Genomic DNA, 21,317 nt, shown 5'->3' with positions numbered 1-21,317 from the left:
CCCTTTCCCCGGTCCAGTGTTTCTTCATTCTGTTTGTTGCGGCTCCAGGATTGGCTGGAGCAGGCTAACCCAGCGCTCATTTCGAGGCTTGGGGCCTGCGGCTGCAATCCCTCAGCTGTTTCTCTGCCTTGGGACTGCAGGCTCTGAAGTGCACAGGTCAGATAAGTCGGCTGTAGCCAGCCGACCAATCTGACATGCGCACTGGCAGGGGGCTGCATTACTAGTGCAATCTCACTGATTAGCCCCACCCCCTGCCATTGCACTGTAACAGCGCGAGCCTTGGACACACTAATAAAATGGTATGTAGTACCATTTTATTAATGTGTGTGCCTGGTGCACTCGAAGCAAAGAGGGCGACACTCCTCTGCCATAATGGGGGAGCCGCAGTTGTTTTTTCCATGTATCCAATCATCCTTTTATCTGCAAACCCGCATTAGCTTCAAGATCCTTTCCATCTATGCATCCACCCACTCCTCCCAGGCCTGCTTACCACCCGGGGCTGACGGAGTCCCCACCCACTGACACCTTCAATGCACAGCATCTCATGGTAAAGGTGCTCAGGAAACAGCCCTCTCAGTGCAGGACATCCTCAGGGCTATATGCCTCCCAGCTATACTGGCCAGGGCTTTAAGTGGGTCGGGTCTCACCGGTGCTGAGCACCTGCAGTTTTTCAAAGGGGCCTCGAAACGGGTGTCTATCGAGCTCTGTTTGGTGCCCCGGCACAGGTGGTCCGATTTTTTCAGGACTGCAGTGACAGCAGGCACATGTGTGCGCGTGCTAACTTCTCACTAACGGAGAAGTTACCGCATGACGTCATGCCAGGTGAGCGTGGTAGGGGAAGAGAGTCATTTTCTCCCTGGATTGTCCTTCTCTTTTTGAAACTCAGAAGCAGCAACATTGTCGTGGTGTCCCAGGGCTTTAAGTGGAAGCTTTTTCAATATTATATACAAGCCATAGTTGCTGCTTATTTATCTTATGCAAATAACAACCATTGGCAAAGCCAATAGTCCTGACTTGTTGTAGGTATGATGTTACTTGTTATATCATATATCTCAATGCAATGGCAGAAACAGCAAAATACAAGTCGGGTGGCACACTATGCTAAGCACAGATTTTTAGCTTACATGTTTTAAGCCACACCCTTTATTAGGTCTCGCGACCTGCGTTGCACTGCGCAGCAGTGCACGCGCAGGACGCGAGACCTCTAGTAGGTGAAAAATGGGGTTTTCAAGCTGACCTGGAATCGCACACTCTCGTGCGTGTGCGTTTCCTTTTCAGCTACCCCATTGGCCTTAGCGTGCGTCTTTTAATGAAAGACTGCACGCTATTGGCCAAAGGCGGGCGCATTGCTCCGCCCACGGCCTATTGGTGTCTATTACGCGCTTGGTGAGCGTAATAGACACCAATAGGCCGTCACGTGGTTTCTATTATCGTGTCCACACACGGGCGCGATAATAGAAACACATGGCTTGCAGTGGGCGCGCTCGCGTTTCTTCCTTATTTTTGGATCCATTTCACAGAAGCAACAAAAGCCATTTCTTTTCCTTGTTTCATCTACAGATGTCCACCACTATGTGCATCTTCTCTTTTGCTAGTATATTCTTGTTTTAATTGGTATTCTGCCACTGCTAGTTGCTGCATGTATTTATTACTGCAGCTAGCGATCCTTTACCGGTGCCGGCAGCCATTGAGGTGGCTACAGAATTGTGTGGTACAGTCTGTAGCGCCACGGGGACAATGTCACGTCCTGCTGCGGTGCCGGAGTTTGTTGTGGAAGGATGGTGGATAGTTTGCTCAGGGCAATCATGGTGCTGGCGGTGCTGCCTGAGTGCTTGCACCGGCCACTGGCAGCTGTCAGCTACAGTATTAAAAACAATGTGTCCCGTCCCCGCGAATTCAAATGCTCCTGAGGCGAGGGAGAGACTGAGTGTGACCGTTGCAGCGGGCACAGGCCCTCTGCAGCTGTCAGCTGAGCTGCAGTATTAAAAACAATGCCCCCGCGAATCCTTAGTGACACAGCCATCTTGTAATCTTAATGATTTGCTCACACATATTTTTACCTTAGTTAAGTTCCACTCGTGAATCAAGCTATTTGCACATAGAAGCTGAACTTCTATGTTGAAATTGCTTTACGAATCACACCCTCTATCTCTGGGGCACAGTGGTGTCAAAGGAGAGAGTGGAGATTCCCGTGTTCACACACTTTCCTGACATCGCAGACTCACTGAACAGCTTGTTCAACTTGTGCTGCCGTCATCATTGGTACTGTGATGACCGCTACCTGCCACTGCTAACCTGGTAAACATTCACTGCCACAGAAACAAGCCCTTCTGTCCAAACTGTTTTAAAACACTTTAGTGTGCTGACAATGAAGGTACAGCATACTGACACCTCTTTTTCCTCAGGAGATATCTTGTGTATGTGTCAGTTCTGTAGCAACAAGCTATACCATTGTATGGAGGAAAAGAGCAATGAAAAGAAAGTCAAAGCCTGCCATTTTGTCTCTTGGAAATCTGGGGTGAGTAGCCTTGTACTTGTAATACGAAAAGCAACACTACAGGTACTAGAATGCAACAATACCCATGCAAAAACGCATACTTCTTACTAAGAAGGAACAATTTGTTCCGAAAGGTATACCTCTGTTCAGGGTTACATTGCACACTTCCTCACTCGCAATAATACAACAGTATAAGGTGGTACATAATGCGAGGTAAATGTTTCAATCTCTTGTGAGGTTTCTCCAGCCTTCATTTATGAGCCCCCCTTTTCACTTTTAAAACAAGCACAGCAGTGTCATTGCCTCCTTACCTCCACATTACTGAGATGATCACCACATTGTTTAGGACCATTAAAGTGGTCTTTCATTTGCGAAAGTTTGAGCTATTAGCATTAGAAATGACAATGCCTTTTATATATGTATTGCTTTGAAAAACACATAAATAAAAGGTATTAACATTTACAATGAAAATAGCCTAAAATATCTTAATTGCGAGACCTATTGCATTGAAAATGCTTGTTACATTTGCCACGCCCCTTTGAGAGACGCCTCATGTTTTTTCATCCTACTTAAAGCCCTGGTAGCAGCCATACTTACCCCGCCTGCTTAAGACGTAAATTATTATCCTGGGTCTGGTGCCTTAGTGGACTAATGCGCCCACTATAAGGGCCTGTGTTAGACCTCCTGGTCACAGGTTCAAATCCCGGTGTGTTCACTAAGCCTTTCATCCTTCTGAGATCGATAAGATGAGTACCTTTAGGTAACAATAGACAGCAGTTGTTCACGTCGCGGTGAACGTCCGCTTTACATACACACTTTATGGTATCGTCATACTATTATTCGTTTTCCCCTTAGAGAGAGAAAAGAAGAATCCTGTTCCTGTACAACGAGATGCTACGGAGGAGAGGATTTTACGTCATGCAGGTGAAGAAACGGATAATGGTGCGAGCACGCAAACGGAGGCGCATGGTGAGTCCTGCTGTCTGGAAGGGTGTCCCCGCTCCTCACACCGCCCCCAGATGGTGAAAGCCACGACCTGCGCTCGGTGCCAAAGCGCTGAGAGGCTAAAGAGTGGGCGGGCGACATAACAGCCCCACAGCTATGTATGTGGTGGCGTATATGCTATGTATTCTTCCATAATAAGAGGTCTAGTGGTGAACCAAAAGACCACAGTGCTGTGCTTCCATCAAAACAGCTGCACACCAGGAAATTAAAAGGTACAACACATCACATGCATACCCTTTCCACGCAGTGCGAAAACTAACTTATGAAGAGCATCATAGCAATAGGACAAAACATGTTCAAATCACTCACCAGCTAGTCTACCAGGAACACATTTACGCCCTGAATTACCAACACTTCCATATTACAGACGGCTCCTCTCACGTTTCCTCTCAAACATGCTCTACGTCCTCCTAGTGCCTCACAAACCTGAGCACTGTACCTCAGCACTTTCACCTTTCTTTTGCTAACACCACCCCTTCCTACCATACTGCTGATCTCTCTCCACTGTCCCTATAGGGTGCCTCAATGCCTAATGCATACACCGCAGGCATCTGTGTTTGACCTCCTCGTCACAGGCTCCAACTGCAATGGGTCTACGTAGACTTTCATATTCCAGGTCAATAAAATGAGTTCTGAGGAGCTGGGTAACAATAACCATCTGTTATTTAGCATGAAGACGGAGAACGCGCGCTGTGCAAGCAAGAACACGTTATGTTATGTTACTCATTTCAAACAGGAATATGCCAGCTCCACCACCCTTGACCTCCCTTATCCAATTCCATTTCAGCCTTCCATCCAATCTTAGCTCTTCACCCTGCTAACCTACACTTACCTTCAAGACTTCCTTTATGTCTCTATTGTCACAGCACCGCTTTCTTACCATTCTCTTCTGGAGCTCATCCTTCTTATCACAATCAATTAAACCAGGTTTCTCCAAAGTCGGTACTAGAAGGCAGATCCATGCCAGATTTTCAAGATAACTACATGTATCTAACTGGGGATATGCAAAAAATTTGGCATGGATCCAGCCCTCCAGGACCGACTGCGGAGACTCCTGAATTAACCCAACAGGGTACGTCTGTGATAGCATCCCAAACATGCAGCAAACTAAATGGAGATTCCATGGTTTCGGAATGGAAAATCATTCAATATTTCCATGACTCCTCCCTCGAAGCATTGTTCTTCCACTTACCACGACATGCGATAGCTAACTGCACTCACTCACTTAACATTCAACTAAACTGCTGCACCACACTCTTCGTCTTGGACTTCCTACGTTTTCTTCTCTCCTAAATTCTTCTAACAGGAAATCTACTTCATCTACACCCCTCATCAGGTCTACAAATGTAATTTCTTCCCATTTACTGTTGCAAAAAATACTCAACACAGTTGGTGATATGGGGCAACCCGATGGTGACTGTGCAGAGTCAATTTTCTGATAACATCATGTTAATTCTGAATCTTGATCAAGAGGAAGCTAAACTGATCAAGTGAATCTATAGCATATAGTACAAATAACTAGTTTATGAATTCCCATTTCTGAGTAAGGATAAAAAAGCAAGAGGGGAGTTAAACGTATGACATCTCAACCTTGCAAATGCTGACAGAATTTCTTCAAGATATTCTAAAAGTCTGATTGTTTGTGGTGGATAACTTTACGGCTGACCTGGTTCAAACTGCCAGCATACATTTTTGAATAATTTTTTTTAAATCTTTTACAAAAACTTTGGAAAAAATGCATTGAGGGTGACTTTTAGTTTTTAAAATTGGCAGAAGTGCTCCTAGTTCATGGTGGAGTTTCAATAGACTAGAAATTGATGGAGCATTTGGTGCTGTGCAACAGTAGTTCAGTTTTACTTCTACTGCGTTTCAGCAAACCGCTGCTATACCATGGCAAAAAGGTTCAGTTTCTATGGTATTCTATTGTCTTTTTTGTTAGTGGTGACAGTTGCGCATCATCATCCTAATGATGGTAGAGTAGGTTGTGGTTGTCTAAGATCTTCAGAGGTGGGTAGAGGTAGCAATGGCATTTGGAGGGAGCTTTGCAGGGCTGACTCACATCTTTGAGATTAGCCAGAAATTAGGAATGCAAACCAAGGCAGGACGGCACCTAAATCTTTTGCTAAATCAATGTAATCAAAGGAGAAGCTGAAAAGAAAAAAAAATAAAGCTATTCATGTCTTCCGTGTGTAGGAAACTTTAAAACCATCATCCTCGAATATAGGGAGGATGGGTTATTTGCTAGGCGGTGGAAGACGGACTAAAATGGGTCGATAAGCTGTATGTTTTCTCAAAGATCTTACATGTGCTAAGATCAGCAGCTCATATCTATTTGTGGAAATAGTTGTTTTGTGCATTGATCTCTTAACTAGGGGCAGGATGGTTGCTTGTGTAAGGACAAGTAGAAATGTTCCTTCGTTGATGGAGGGGTTTATATGATAAAATAAGGGTGGCTTGTTTTCTATTTCGTTTTCTTTATGTTTTTCAACTATTTTTATTGACTCATTTTTCTGTCGTAGTACATTGTGCATTAGTGGTAACCATAACACAGAATTCCAGTGCTACTAAGTTCAGTAGTAGAGAATCGGTAAGCGGTCACATTTTGGCCGCAAAGCAGAATTCCAAAGCGTGGAAAGGAATTACCCCTGCTAGGGTTACATTAATATGCAGTAAGTAAAAAATCAATAAATAATAAGTTATAAACAATCAAACATTATGGGAGCTCTACAGTGTTCAATAAGATACCCATGGTGAGTGTGTGCGCCTGCCGCTGCCTTGTCACTTCCAGGTAGTCATGTTGGTATGTGATAATGTCATACCCAAGAGAAGGGCCATAACAGTGGGGTTGGAGTACAGATGTCGATGCCCCTTCCTTCATGTGCAACCCAGGAGAGGGCAGTAGGAATATGCGTATTGTGAATAAACAGGGGGGAAGTCCAGACATAGCCAATAATTGGGAGGGTGTGCTTCAGTATAATTACTGAGAGCCACACACGAATATGGACCAATGAGTAGTTTATCAGCCACTGCAAAGCGACCATAGTGGGGCCCATCAACGCAGACCTGACGAATGTGGCAGGCGCGACTACCACTCACGGTGGTTGCTCGTCCATCTTAGCTTCCACCGCGACAAGGAAGGTCTCCCAGCATTCACCTCCTGTTTGAGATTACCCTTTCATGCTGTGCAGTCTAAGCGTGTGTGTTTCAGCCCTGGTCCATTTCATCAAGCTACGCAGCTACCGCTGTGTATCCAGGTGTGCAGGCGATTTTCATGCCACGGCGATACTGCATTTGAATAATACGAACGTCAGCTCTATCAAACGGCGAGTGTGTTTATCTCCCTTTGTTTTGGAGCGCAGACCCAGGGCGCATGACTCAGGTGTGGGTGTAAGGGTGTGCATCGACATTTCGGCCACCACTGCAGTTATCTTTGTCCAGGAGGAGTGCAGTGATGGGCATGCCCAGACCATGAGAAAGAAGTCAGCACTTTGTAGCTTACACATGGGGCATTCTGGGGAAAGCTCTGGGAACATGTGCTGAATCCGGTGTGGCCGTTGCGACACCTCTTCCAGCCGGGGCGTATGGAAGCATGGCGCCCTTGGGATGTACACATCTGTGCTAAATGAAGTAAATTGTCATTGTGAAGTAAAGGGGCAATGTCCTTAATAAACATAATCCAGAGTTTGTCTGCAGCTGTAAGTCAAAGCATGCACTTGCAGTGCATGTTTTCCGAGAAATAAAGCTTTTGCTATGTGTATCATTATGAACAGATTTGGCAACTTTGGGGCTGGAGAGCCATATTCGAGTCCCGGTGCTGGCTCAACATACTGTGATTCTGGGCAATTCATTTAATCTACCCATAAATGAAACATAATGACAGTGGCAGCTGGTAGGGAACGGTGGTAGGGGAAGGGTTAGAAGAAAAAAAAAGAAAGAAGACTTACCTGATGGTCGCCAGCCGCTCCCTCTCCCTAGTCCACCCTATTTTCCTGGCTCCCAGCAGCAGAAAGGCTCACAGACACCCCTAGCCAATCACAACACTGCTGTCACCAGCATGACAGAAGTGTTGTGATTTGCCATAGCAGCCTGCTTCTGTGCTTAGACAGGGAGTGGGAGCCTGTGCATGTTCTCCACATAAGCTGTGCAATACAGCTGGGTGGAGAATATGCTAAATGCGCATGACGGTTTGGCCGGCCGACGATGGCTGACCAAACCGTCATGTACACTTATAGTGCACCAACGACTCCTCCTCCCTCTGACGCTAGCCAGTCCCTCCCCACCCTAACCTGGCTCCATACTATAAATAAAATGATAATAATGTTCTGTTGTTATCGTTTTATGTTTCCTTTGCACTGCTCTGAGAGCAGTGAGGTGATGCTCCTCCGCCTTAGCGGTGGTGCCGCCCCTGCATAACGAACACAAAAATGAAGGCAATTGTTGTCATTGCGAGCACAAATTTAAGCGTGTGTGTGATTGAGACAACAGCAAATGCTTACTTAGCCTTTCCCAAGCGGCATCAAAAGTGTGATGGTCTGTTATGGACACAGTAAAGTCATTTGTGCTGCAACGCTGATTTAGAACACGTGTGAGAAATGTAACTAAGTGGTGACAATGCTAGTTAAAGCATCAAAAATAATTAAAAGACAAAAAATGAAAAGTACTCACACAAACACTTCAATATAATAAATAAAGAAAAATAAAGAAAGTAAACCGGAAGTGATAAGTATTGGGGAATTGAACAAAAGAAAGATAAAACAAAGTATGCGACCAGGTATAAAAGAAAAATGTGCACTCCTAAGGACTGTCTGAAGAAGAAGAAAAAGTAGCTCCGACAAAGAAGCAGTGGAAAAACACAAGTACTTGGCCAGGTGAAAAGGAAGTCAAAACACCAGCCCTGACTAAATGGAAGTAGCCACATGAGAGTGACAATAGAGTCAATTAATGGTAAGCAATGAGTGGACTGTGAGCCCACTGACAGTCAACAAAATGACTTGAGACAGCGCATGCGATGTCTATTTGTGACCTAAAAAGGAAGGAAATATGGTTGCCTCTAAACGGTGAGTTCGAATTTATATTGGCGCCCTTAGTGCCCAATGGAAAGCTTATTATGACCACTTTTTGGCACTATATTACTCAATGCCCGCTGCACAGTGGGAATGGCTGAGTAGTGAGATTTCTGCACCAATGTCTGGGAGGCTATTTCACTAGAATGTATGGCATTTTCAACATCTCAGATCATCTATTTTCTGTCAAGAACAAGCAACCCGTGCAAACCACCTAAAACAGATGGCTGATGGTGTAGGCTAATCCCAAAATAATGGTACCAATACTCTGCGGGGTCCTTGTGCGATGTTTCTGAAAAAGTTTATAACCACCCTGGTGTTTCTACGATTTGTGATGCCAGAAAGAGGCTGATCAATATTCTCAAATGGTGAAGGGGCAGTAAAGGATATGAAACATCAACAACACGCAAAGTGCAGATGGGCATTGATGACATGGGTGGCGGATACGCAAGTATTAAGCACAGTGTAATTAGCTTTCTGAACTACCCACCGAATGGGCGCCTGTTCAGAAACGGTCTTCTTATTTTTTGTTTTTAAAATAAAGACATTTGGAAAACATCAAGAAAACAAAAAGTTTATATAAAAACCCTTTTTGCTAGTACTGGGACTAGCCTTTTAGCAAGTATGTGGCATCAAGTGTGTAATTGACACACCTGATGTATACGTTGGGATCGATTTTCACTTTTATGGACTGTTGTTAATCTTTTTGCAAAACAACCAGTTACAATTCATGCAAAACTCGATGTACCTAGATTATGAATGTGTAGTAACATGAATAATGAAAAAATACAAAAGGAAAAGCACTTACATCAGAGCTGACAAAGCTGCTCCTATCCCAAGAAGCTACTGGAACAAAGGCTACAAGAAATAAGACATTAAAAGAAACAGTGTAAATATGCGCAGTTCTAAATAAAAATACTGGTGCACTAAAAATATACTGAGTGGTAAAAGCAGTGCATATTCTTTTTTTTTTTAATAAATATTTTAATTTTTGTTTTGAAAATTAAACAAAACGTCAAACAAAGCATGAATACACGATACATACACATTGAGTGTCAGTCCACAACCTTCTTGAAGGGCAAATATAATTGCGATTGGTCTTTTGCAGGTGAGTCTGTAGATGGGCTCTAACGACATAAGCATACAAGTATAGAGGGTCACATTTAAGTTTTTCGCAGTTATCAACAATAGGGTCAAACATTACATTATTCAAGCCTCTTACCCCCGATCTTCCCGGCAGCAGTGCATATTCTTTGACACGCAATACCACAAACTGCAACTGAGTAATTGTCGTGTTAGTTGGAAAGGGTGAAAGAGCTGAGGTTGAATCTTTAAAACCAAAACAAGAAACACAACTAACAAGCAGTGGCATTGCCAATAGGTCTGCTTTAAAGAAATGTTGTATGGTAAAGTGAAGCATTACAAGCAAATAGAATGAGAATGGATATATATTTTGTGTAGAAGTAAAGAACTGTAGGATAATGTTGGTGCAGGAGAAAAGATCAGGTAAGATGCACCATCAAATCAGACCTAAACGTCCATGTAGTTTAATGAAACACCATAAATAAGCTAATTAGTTAAGTTAATTTAATAGCATTACAATGTCATGTCCGTGCCCCTGAAAGGTCAAGCTTAGGCAGCTGGATAAATAAACAAAATGATCATAGCTGTGTGGAGGGTAAGCGCTTTTTATGTGGCAGTACACAACTTATATCCAATCAAAACATGTACTCCTGACTCTCAACATGTGGGCAGAGCTAAAGCCCTCTCCTAGTGATTCTCACATAATTGTCTGGCGACAGCTACGCTGTACAGTTCCACGATAAAAAGGATCAGTATAATTATGAATTATTCTTAGGAGTCTCTACTGAGCATCCAGGGAAACCAAGCACAGAGTCTGAACTGAAGTACAGCCATACCCAGAACCCAAGAAACGAGACCTTGTAAACCTCAACTGGATGAAAACCAGCATATTGATCTGGATTGAAAGGTGGCTGCCACATAACAAGGGTGGAGGTTTGGCAAAAAATAGCTGGCACAATGTGGCAAAGCAGATTAGTGAGTAAAGTAGCCCAATTTTATAATTAATGTACTGGCATGAAAAGAAATGGCCATCTCCACAGTGGTAAACATCACCACTAACATGATGAGATGTGGAAGCATCCTAGAGAGGACGTATGATTGATTTACTTGTTGTTTTGCTTATTAGTAACTATGTTAAATTGAGACAGTGGTTTTAAACAATAGGACTATTTTGGAGTGTGGATGTATTTATTAGTTCAAAGCACACAAACCCCATAACGCATCAGAAGAAACCTTACTAAGGCTCACATTTTTTAGAAGCAAAAAGCAAGCACAATACTTTGCTAAGCTTACCCCCTAATCCAAGCATACAAATCATTTAATAATTCTGAGCCAAATACAGTTCTCGAAATCTAAACATGACAAATGTCTCTGCGTTACTGGTGCAAACTTTGTCTTGAAGCAAGGTTTTTCTAGATTAGACAATAATATAGCTCCTTATGTGGCAGATGTTCACTCCACTGGGGACATCCATCTCACGTCCTGACGGACTGACGACAGTATTGATCCACACAAGGGAATTGCTACCTCTCTATTAATGACCTGAAAATAACACGTGCCTCTATAGGATGCCTCTCAGCCAACTTGTTCATGGGAGGAATCCTGAAAGCATGTCCCTTTAGAGAGGGAACATGGTGTTGTCCACAACCAGGTGCACTATCTGTGTAGGGCAGTTGTTACATTTGACTAAAACAAAAGTTTCTCGCGAGCTTCAGACAATATGGGAACTTATGGTTGTGGAGAAGACCTGCCTTTCTACCCGGTAAGAGCAATTGAATCCACAATTGATAATGTTGGGCTAACAAAGGCTGGCACCACCAAGAATCCCATAGCTGGGAAAGCAACAAAGGGCCCTGGAGCCCGTGCAGTGTAGGGAGGTTCCTCCTTTCAGTGGGGCTCCATTCAGTTTAAAGCCTATGGTTGTCAGTGGGGTGTGAGACTCATGGATGCTTCATGTTTCTGCGTTACGCCAATGCCCCACTCTAAGACTTAGAGGGGCATTGTCTCGATTAGGCAGTAAGATTGCAGGTCACAGGTTTGAATCACAGAAACGGCTCAATCTTTCATCCTTCGGAGAGTGATTACATGGGTAACATTGAGCTGAGTCATAAAACCAGGTAGTACAGATATCTTACAGACAATTCCATATTTGCTGTACTCTAGCTATAATCAAGTCATTATTTAACATGTATATGCCGGTCTGCTTTGTCACCTGGTAGTACAGCACTTTACTCTACTAATCTTCTTGAGAAGTCTGGTTATAGGCCAAGGGTCAAAGGAAATGTTCCATCTCACCATGGATATAACTGATGTATTTTAGTGTTGTCTCACTAGGGGCTCACAATCTGCAAGTTTATGTTACTACCAACTGATCATGCAACAGCTGCTGATTACAATTTACAGAACGATAGTCCGTGTGTAGGTCTAAAAGGCAGAATCCATGCCATATGCTCAGGATACCCACTGACTATGTCAATGAGTTCCATTTAGATTAATAGTATGTAAAAGTTTCTTATGGGGATATTCTGAAAGTCTGGCATGGATACAGCTCTCTGGGACCTATGATGGACATTCCAGTGGAAAGTAGTCCTATATCTGGTATGCCTGCTTGAGATGGTTCACAGATAAATCAATAGCAATGCTAATTTCTTTTTGATTTCCCCTTCATCTTCACGGTGTAGAAAGCTGGTTCTGCAGGCCCGCTTCAGCGCTTCTTCGCCCGCATTCAGTGCTTCAAACGTGAACGCTGCATCGTGTGTAGGGCCAAGAAGAACACAACCTCTGTGGTGTGCCCGAACCCGGAATGTGAGACTGTGTACTGCCTGGTGTGCTGGACGGATATGGGTAAGGTGTGCTATGCCTGCCTGCCTCAAACAGAGGATGACTTCATTTCTGGCGAGAGCGACTTTGAGGAACAATTCCAGTACGGCGGATAATGATCTCCAAAGGTCTTCTAAAGAAGGAAGGGTCTTGGAACTGGGAAGACGGATTCTGCACATGCACAACAGAACCTATTCCCCTCATACCCTTCCCTGCTGATCATTCAGTAAATCTTTGTATAGGTACCATCTTGAAATAAATATTGCTTTTGGTTCTTAGGTGCCATGCTCTGTTCTGAGATATCCCTCATAGGGTCCCAAAAGGTGGACGTGTGGATTTACGGGTCTTCCACCGTGTGCCTTGTGTAGTTATTTTGCGTGTGTTCCAGTCTTTATGTCTGTCCATCTCTGAGGATTGTATGAGCCATAGTCGCATTAGGCTCAAAGAAAAGTTTGGACATTTGCAAACAGTCATGAATGAGCATCTGAATGAATGAAAGGCTAAGAAAGGTTCAATCCTGACATGACCGAGTCCGTTCCAGCAAATGTATCCTCTGAGAGCCCCAGTCTGTAATCAAACTCTCACTTTCCATATTTGCAGGCTTTACCTTTCCCACACCTAAATTTGGAAATCAAAACTAAAGTATTCAGTCTTTGATGACAGCTGGACTATCCTGACCTTTTTTATGACTTTCTGGTTGACGCTGTTTTATTATCCAGTAGATTCAACATCTTTGGGCCACTGGTGGTGTGCCATCTATTTTGAATGCTTCACTGGCACAGCACCAGAGGTCTTACCTAAGGCAAAGCATTCAGCTGTTCATGTACCAAGCCACCTGGGATTTGTAAATAAAAAGAAAAAATGCGTTATAATTGTCTGTCGCTTTTTAGTTTTCAAGCAACAGCTGTGTCATAGCACTTTTTTTTACATTATTTTCAGCCATGCAGCTCATCAGCAACGCTGATGAACGGTATGGCAAAACATAGTTGCCAAAACGTCTCATAAGTAATATCTATTGGCTTTGTCAATGCTTGTACTGGACTGGATCTATATCCAAAGTGGATCTTAACCCATAGTACAGGACGGCGACTGCCCCCTCAAAAAAGGTAAGGAGACATATGTTTGGTTTCATCTGAGATTGCATTGAGGGGCACAGAATTTTTACCTGCACTCATTAGGAAGTGTTGACAGGCCCTCTATATTGAACAGCATGTGCAGTCACCCATAACTGTGGTCTTTCACTTCCCACTGTGTCTATGTGGTGTTCTGATGCAGCATATGTGTGGAGCAAGTTGTGTATGCACTGAATGTTGTTGTTCATAAGTACACAATGATTGCACCAGAAGATCTCAGTTCACATGCATGCTGCCTCTGTGAAAACAAAATCTCTGTAGCATTTACTTATAGAGCCATTTCATCCTGTCTGGGATAGTTCAGGGTATCCACGTGCAGTTTTTGCTAGGCCTGAGTCCAGCAAGCGATCATATGACAAATCAAAACTAGTTGTGCTAGCTGGAACTTCAACCCAATGACAATCTACTCTCTGTTTGGCATGGCTGACCTCTCACCTCTTTTATACACATCCTTAAGGTAATCTATTGCCTTCCTTTTGCCTTGCGACCAGTCTGAAAAATGTAGAGCGACCCCCCTCAGAAAGTCTTCATAGTCTCCCTTGGAATACAGATTACTTTTACGACGAGGTGCCTGCATCGACCACTCCTTTATGGAGTAAGCCTGGCTAAATGTGCCAGCTCTTGTTCAAAAACTTATAGCATCTATTTTGTTTGGTCCAGGCTTCCCATGAATGCCATCCAGACCACTTTCTGAAAATGAACTTGTCCTCGAGGAGTAAGAACTAAACCAACCACGCCCATTGTCTAAGCGTTATACACTTGCATACTACTGGGCTGAAATTTACAGAATTTATTACAACCTGAGGGAAAATATATCTGTGATATACAGTGGTGGTTTACCAAGGTTTGGGACACACAGAATATCATCCCTATCCAGAGGGTTTGGGAACAGGTTCTCATAGGCCAGAACCTGTGTTGGAAGTGGAGGTCCCTGTCGCTTACCACCGCCAACAAATGCTGGAGGCGTGCGTTCCCGACCCCTCGCTTCAAGATTAGGCTAAGTATGGACACCGTCTGAGATAGCCCTGCTCACCCCCTTAGTAGCTTGGCAAGAGCAACCAGGCTTATCTCCAAGGCACGAGTGTTCAGTATGTGCAACCACGCTCACAGTAACCCCATGATGTCATCACAAATAAACTCCACACGAGTATTGATAAAATGAGTATAATCTTTATAAAAGCAATTATACGATACGACCACACGATACAAAATCAACATATAAGAGTGGGTAGTATTCTTTCTGGTGGGTTGGTAGGTTCTAATCCCAACCACCACTTCTAACCAACAGTTATGCTCACTTCTAACCGCTTCCCAAAGGGTTAGGCAAGTCGTATTGCTAGAATCACACACATTGCAAAAGGACACAATACGGCAATGCGTAGCGATATTCTCTTATACTGTGCAACAGAGAAACAATGGCATACGTAGTGCCACAGTCATGAACTTTGCAATTGAAGGAATAATGCAATGTGTATCACCACCAGCATGCCCTGTACCAGGAAGAAACAAAGCAATGCGTCACACTACACTCCTGTACGGTGCAAAGGAGAAATAATACACCGTTCCACGTTACACTCAGATACTGTGCACTGAAGAAATAACGCAACGCGCCACGTTACAATCAGGTAATATGCATGGGAAAAATAACGCAGTGTGTAACTCATCAAGCATAAAGTTCGTCAGGCACAAATGTGGTTAGGCGTCATACGACAGTTTGATAGTTTGTTACAAGCAATAATGCAAAGTGTAATACGACAGTTTTACGTGCTCCATTAACAGTGCCCCCATTATGGATCAAATGATGGCACAAAAAGTACTGCTTCCCACAACGGCCCCAGTACTGCCCCGTCTTGGGTCAGCACGGGTCGGAATCCAAGCTGAAGCAACGGCTCGCGCAGCTGACTGAAGCGGGAGGTCGAGAGAGTGTCCCTCTGGGTCCTCACCCCACCCCAGGTGTTGATCCACGTTACCTGGGGGGGCACGATCCTACTCTCTTCTCCGACGTCAGCGACTTGGGCCTTGATTCAGAACTCCGTCACGGGCTGCGGCGGACTCGTGCCGGTGGCTCAGTTCTTACGTGGCTGCTGGTCCGGGCCGCTGCTGATTGACTCCAAGGGCCCCAATGACTAGGCCCCCACTCCGGCGGTCTCAGTGCACACCAAGACCCACCCTCAGCACTGTGGGGACTTTACTTCACTTCGGTGCACACCCTAACCAGGCACTCCTCACCAGCACCTCAGGTTGCACCTCGACACGCATACCGCGCATCGCCTCTTCTCTGGTGCTCACGATGATCCGGCGCTCTTCATCAACATTCCGCTTGCACCTCAACCAGTACCCTGCGCGTTCGAGCCTCTCCTCTTCTCCCGGTGCACACGATGTCCAGGGGCTCTTTACTAACGGCCTGGCTGCACCACGACACGCACTCTTGCGCGCCCAAGTCTCACCTCTTCTCCAGGTCCACACGATGTCCAGGCGCTCTTCCTTAATGCCCTGGCCGCACCACGACGTGCACGCTTGCACATCGGAGCCTCACTTCTTCTTTTGGTGCCTACGAGGCCCCGGCACTCTTCACCAACACCCGGGCTGCACCATGACACGTACCCAGCGCATCCAAGACTCACTTCCTCTGCTGGTGGACGCGATGTCCAGGCACTCCTCACCAATGCCCTGGCTGCACAATGACATGCACACTGCATGTCAGAGTCTCGCTTCTTCCTTTGGTGCACAAGAGGCCCAGGCGCTCTTCACCAACACCCGGGCTGCACCACGACACGCACCCTTGCGCGTCCTAGCCTTGCCTCGTCTCCCCGTGCACACCGCGACCAGACGCTCCTCACTAATGCCTTGGCCTGCACCACGACACGCACTCTGCGCGTTGGAGACTTAGCTTCCTCCTGCGTGCCCACGATCACAAGGCACAACTTCTGAGGGTCTTAAGCGGCACAAAGCACGCGCACACCACGTTGCATGGGACTTCTCCAGAAACTTTTATGATCCTGTATTTCCAAACTGGGAGCCAGCTCACCTCGGGCCTTTGGGGTTACAAGACACAGCACAAAGCACAGTCTTCTTCAAGAAGGGTGGACCCAGCGCCTCCAAGCACAGTCCCAACATACTCTTCCTTAGTTAGAACAGCAAACTGCAGACTAGATCACGAAGCAAGGATTGGTCTATCCACAGCAGTCTCTTCAGTTGTTCCTTCTTTAGCAGAGGTTCCTCTTGACCACAGAATGGGTCCAAGCCTTTTCAGTCTCAATCCATATCTGTTTCATTCCAACATTCATGGGTTTCAGCTCTCATAGATATACCACTTAATGTCTTTGAAGTTTGTATGTGCTCAGGGTACCCTGACCCCTCCCTAAATCAGTTCTGGGTGTCTCCCTCCCAGTGTCACCTCTCTCCCTTCGATATGGGGGTCTGGATCCTTAATCACTCAGCAGGAGATCGGTCAATTGGTTTATATCACCAGCACAGGCCTTTTCACCTTCCGGGCTTCTCCTCCCCCCTACTCTCCAGATGCAGGGCAGCATGGTGCCATCTCAACCCCTCCCTGGGTCAAGACCTCTCCCAGCTTCTCTCACTTTTCAGTTCCAGGCAGACAATCCACATTTAAGAGACACTCCGAAATGCTCAGAGAACAAAACTCAGCCACTTTCTAAAATAGTGGAATATAAACATACAGGGCCATATGTAGGTAATCTCTATTTACCGATTCTTAAATACCGAATTTTACCGATTCGGTATTTAAGAATCGGTAAATAGCATGTAGGTAAAAATTCTGTAAATTTTACCGAATCGGTAATATTCGGTATTACCGATTTGGTATTTACCGATTCGGTAAATCCCATTCATTCCTATGGGCCAATGGGAAGCCATTCACTATTACCGATTAGGTAAATACCGAATCGGCAATAGGGGGAACATATTCAAGGGTGGCAGGGTGTCACATTGACACCCTGTTGCACCCCTGAATCGTGCTTGTGTGCACATGTGGCACACACTGCCACATGACACTTTTAAAAAAGCACAAAATTGCTTTTTTAAAGGTTTTCGATATTTACCACCAACTTGTAGTTGATGGTAAATAATGAATCCTTAAATAAAAAATGCACTCACTTGAGTGCTCCCTACATGGGATTTAAAGATTCAGTAATTTACTGATTCGGTATTTTAAGGATTCGGTAATTTACCGATTCCTTAAATTACCAAATCAGTAAATTACCGAATCCTTAAATCCAGCCAACTACATTAAAAAAAGTGAAATACTGGTCGGTAACGGCAAGTTTACCGATTTTTGGCCGTTACCGACCGGTATTAAGCTACCTACATATGGCCCACAGTGACAAAACCACCTTCACAGAAAGATGCATTATGACACTGAGTCCATACATACTAAATCTCACCTCTCTATTATAAACTGACAGGAAACTAGGTTAACAAACACAACACCCAGCCTCCCCCATTCTGTCCTATGGGCAGAATGGCCTTTCAGCAGTGAAAAACAAAATGGAGAGTTTTTCACTGTCAGAACATAAGACACACCTCAGTTTATGTTCTGCCTTTTACATACACTGCACCCTGCCCAGGGGTTACCTGGTACCTACCACAGGGGTGCCCCATGTGCATGTAAAAGGGAAAGTCAGGCCTGACAAGTGGTGCACTTGTAAGGACTACATGCTAACTTAGCATTCTGCGCGCAGGCCCTACTCTGAAGGCCTAAGTTCCCTTCTCTGCGTGCCTTTGCATTACTAGCCCTTGCACACACAGTACACATCACTAGGGACTTTTACTAGTAAGGCAAACATACCCATTATGGCCAACCAATCACCATTACATTTTACATAGGGAACTCCTGTACTTTGACACTGATCAGCAGTGGCAAAGTACCCAAAGCATCTAAATTGGCATCTCTAGGTCAGGAAAACGGTCTAGGGAGAAAGCAAAAGGTTTAGGGAACTTTAAACAAGAAGGTCAAGTCCTACAACCTGCAACAACAAAAACAGCACAGAGCTACCTTGCTCTAAATACCACTAACAAGCACACATCATACAACAGACCTAGAGAGAGTACCTGTTATGTACCAGTAAGCCGTCTTTAACTTATGAAATATCTGTGGAGGTTGATCTTGACCTCTGGCAACCACCAAGTCACTCTAAATGAGTTCACAATACGACAGACGGCGTCTCGAACAGTAATAAGAAAAAGTTGGCTTACAGCCTTACCCGTCCCTGCAAAAACACTATATACGAAAGACCACAGGGAAGATTAAAAAACTAGTATTGCAGCACAGATCCAGGGTTAGATGCCATAAACAAGAGGCTCTGTTAGTACAACACTATGACGAAATGAAACATCTTAAATGACAAAAAAATGTACTGCGTAGAGAGCCGTAGACCAGCACTCTAGGGAAGGATTCATTGAGTCACTATTAGCATACACTGAAGCCAGATTTATTGAAGAACTCCAACCATCTCTAATAGGTCTTAATGAATATGATAAACTAAATAGCCTTGTGAGGAGATAGGCAAACCATTGGCCAGTATCTATCCCTGTCCACCACTTCTCATTTACACACCTAGGTGTCTGCGTTAGAAGTTATTAAAGTATACTATATTTGCAAATAGAAACACTCACATTTTAGTTGTTATTTTCTAAAAGTCTGTGTTACATTATGCTTACAAACTGGCAACCCTTTGTCATTAAACCTTTTTTATGTAATTCAACAGTGCCTAACACTTGTCCTCTCCATGTGCATTACAACAATGTATCTGTTCCGTTAACTTAAAAACGACATGCTCTAATACAGCATTAAATATGCAGTACTTGAAGATAGCTCTTGTGTATCTTTGCAAAAGGCTGGTGTCCTATCAACCAACAACTGGTAGGATCCCCAACTCTATACCATACTAACCATCACAATGCTGTTTGCTCATACCTAATTCAAGATGGTGGGTCTAGTCATCTGACCCCTGCATGTGATTTTCAGCAGACCCCCAGAGCCACTGTAACACATCAGAATCGCTGCAGGGAGAACTACCCATACACAGGGAATCCACCCCTCTGTTTTTTGTTTTTGTTTTACTGACATGCATTTCCACCTTTTTTCTAAGTTTTAGTTAGAGGGCTTTTTTGATTCAACTAAGGGATCACTACGAATTGGCATGGCTTTCATCCTCTAATTTGCAGAACCCTCACCCACACTAAGCATGATCCACTAAGAGCTGCTGTAAATTTACCAGCCCCATTAGACTCTTGGGGCTAGATGTAGGTGGGCAAATACCGGTCGGTAGTGGCCAAAAATCTGTAAATTTCCCATTAGCGACCGGTATTTAGCCCTTTGCAAGGTAGGAGGCTGGATTTAAGGATTCGGTAAGTGACCGAATTCTTAAATCCTATGTAGGGGGCACTCAAGTGAGTGCATTTTTGGTTTAAGGATTCGTTATTTACCACCAACTACAAGTTGGTGGTAAATAACGAATACCTTTAAAAAAGCAACTTTGTGCTGTTTTAAAAGTGCCATGTGGCAGACATACATGCCCTCAGGGCATGTGTGCGCGCCACATGTGCACACATGCACGATTCGGGGGTGCAACAGGGTGTCAATGTGACACCCTGCCACCCTTGAATATGCTCCCCCTATTACCGATTCGGTTTTACCGAATCGGTAATAGTGAATGGCTTCCCATTCATTCTTATGGGACTCCAGGCCCATAGGAATGAATGGGAAGGTATTCCTTATTACCGATTCGGTAAATACCGAATCGGTAATAACAAATATTACCGAATCGGTCAAATTTACCAATTTTTTACCTACATTCTATTTACCGATTCTTAAATACCGAATCGGTAAAATTCTGTATTTAGGAATCGGTAAATCAAAATTACCTACATCTAGCCCCTGGTGTTTTATGCCCACCGTATTCCTACATCCTAATGAATATATTCCTACTAATTTTTGGGCTTTATTAGAGACCCTGGTGATTATAAACCGCACAGGGGTCTTGTTGTCATACCCAGTGGCTTTAGTAAAGAACCTGGTTGTAAGAAATTGGAGTATTAGTTGAGGGGCGGTAAGTACCCACCTAAAGTAATAATCTATCAGGATAAACAATTGAAGTTGCTAAACAAATGTAAGCTCAAGCCCCTGGTAGCTATGGCACAGAGCAGACAGGCATATCCTAAACAGAAATAAAGTTGAAATGCAGAACAATAAAAATCCCAAACTGAATTAGAAAAATGCAGTAACATGTAATACATAAAATTACACCAAAATGACAAAACTCCAATAAGTGAACTGAAGATATGAATTATTAAAATTTTAAGAGGGAAAAGAGCCAAGAAGCACAAAGTGCCTATGATAGTCAATGGTACAATTTGAGGCTGACCGCTGTAGAGCGCAGGTCGGAAACATCAACCCGCTTCGTCATGGTCAAAGATTTTCCTCCAGACACTGATAAAGCCTCCCAGCACCTTAGGGGAGGCACGTGGAGACTCACAGTCTGTCAGACAGAGGCCAACAGCAGGGTCCAGTCCTGGACCAGCTGCAACTGGTCTGCTGGGCAGTTCAGGAAAGGCCTCTTGTAGCTTGGTGTATCTCTGTAGCTTGAACAGGAGGACAGTCTTATGATCTTCCCCTGGGGACCACTTCTTTGCCCTGAGTACAAGAGGGAGCAGGTCTAGGTCTTCAGGGCTCCTAGTAGGTCACAGACAGCA

At 44.4% G+C, this 21,317-nt stretch overlaps 2 protein-coding genes across 2 annotated transcripts in view; one reads left to right on the top strand and one right to left on the bottom strand.

The window, feature by feature from the left end:
* The window catches only part of DCST1 (DC-STAMP domain containing 1), a 146,034-nt gene extending 133,450 nt beyond the window's left edge, over positions 1-12,584 (top strand). Inside the window, exons 15-16 of the mRNA XM_078668903.1 lie at positions 3,353-3,466; positions 12,330-12,584. Of these exons, the coding sequence (XP_078525029.1) occupies positions 3,353-3,466; positions 12,330-12,584 (369 nt within the window). The remainder of the gene's footprint in view (positions 1-3,352; positions 3,467-12,329) is intronic.
* The window catches only part of DCST2 (DC-STAMP domain containing 2), a 285,622-nt gene that overhangs the window by 259,916 nt on the left and 4,389 nt on the right, over positions 1-21,317 (bottom strand). Inside the window, exon 2 of the mRNA XM_078671064.1 lies at positions 9,374-9,423. The gene's annotated coding sequence lies outside the window, so the exon portion shown is untranslated. The remainder of the gene's footprint in view (positions 1-9,373; positions 9,424-21,317) is intronic.

This window comes from Lissotriton helveticus, chromosome 12 (assembly GCF_964261635.1).
Source record: "Lissotriton helveticus chromosome 12, aLisHel1.1, whole genome shotgun sequence".
Taxonomy (NCBI): domain Eukaryota; kingdom Metazoa; phylum Chordata; class Amphibia; order Caudata; family Salamandridae; genus Lissotriton; species Lissotriton helveticus.
This window is presented reverse-complemented; position numbering and strand designations above follow the sequence as displayed.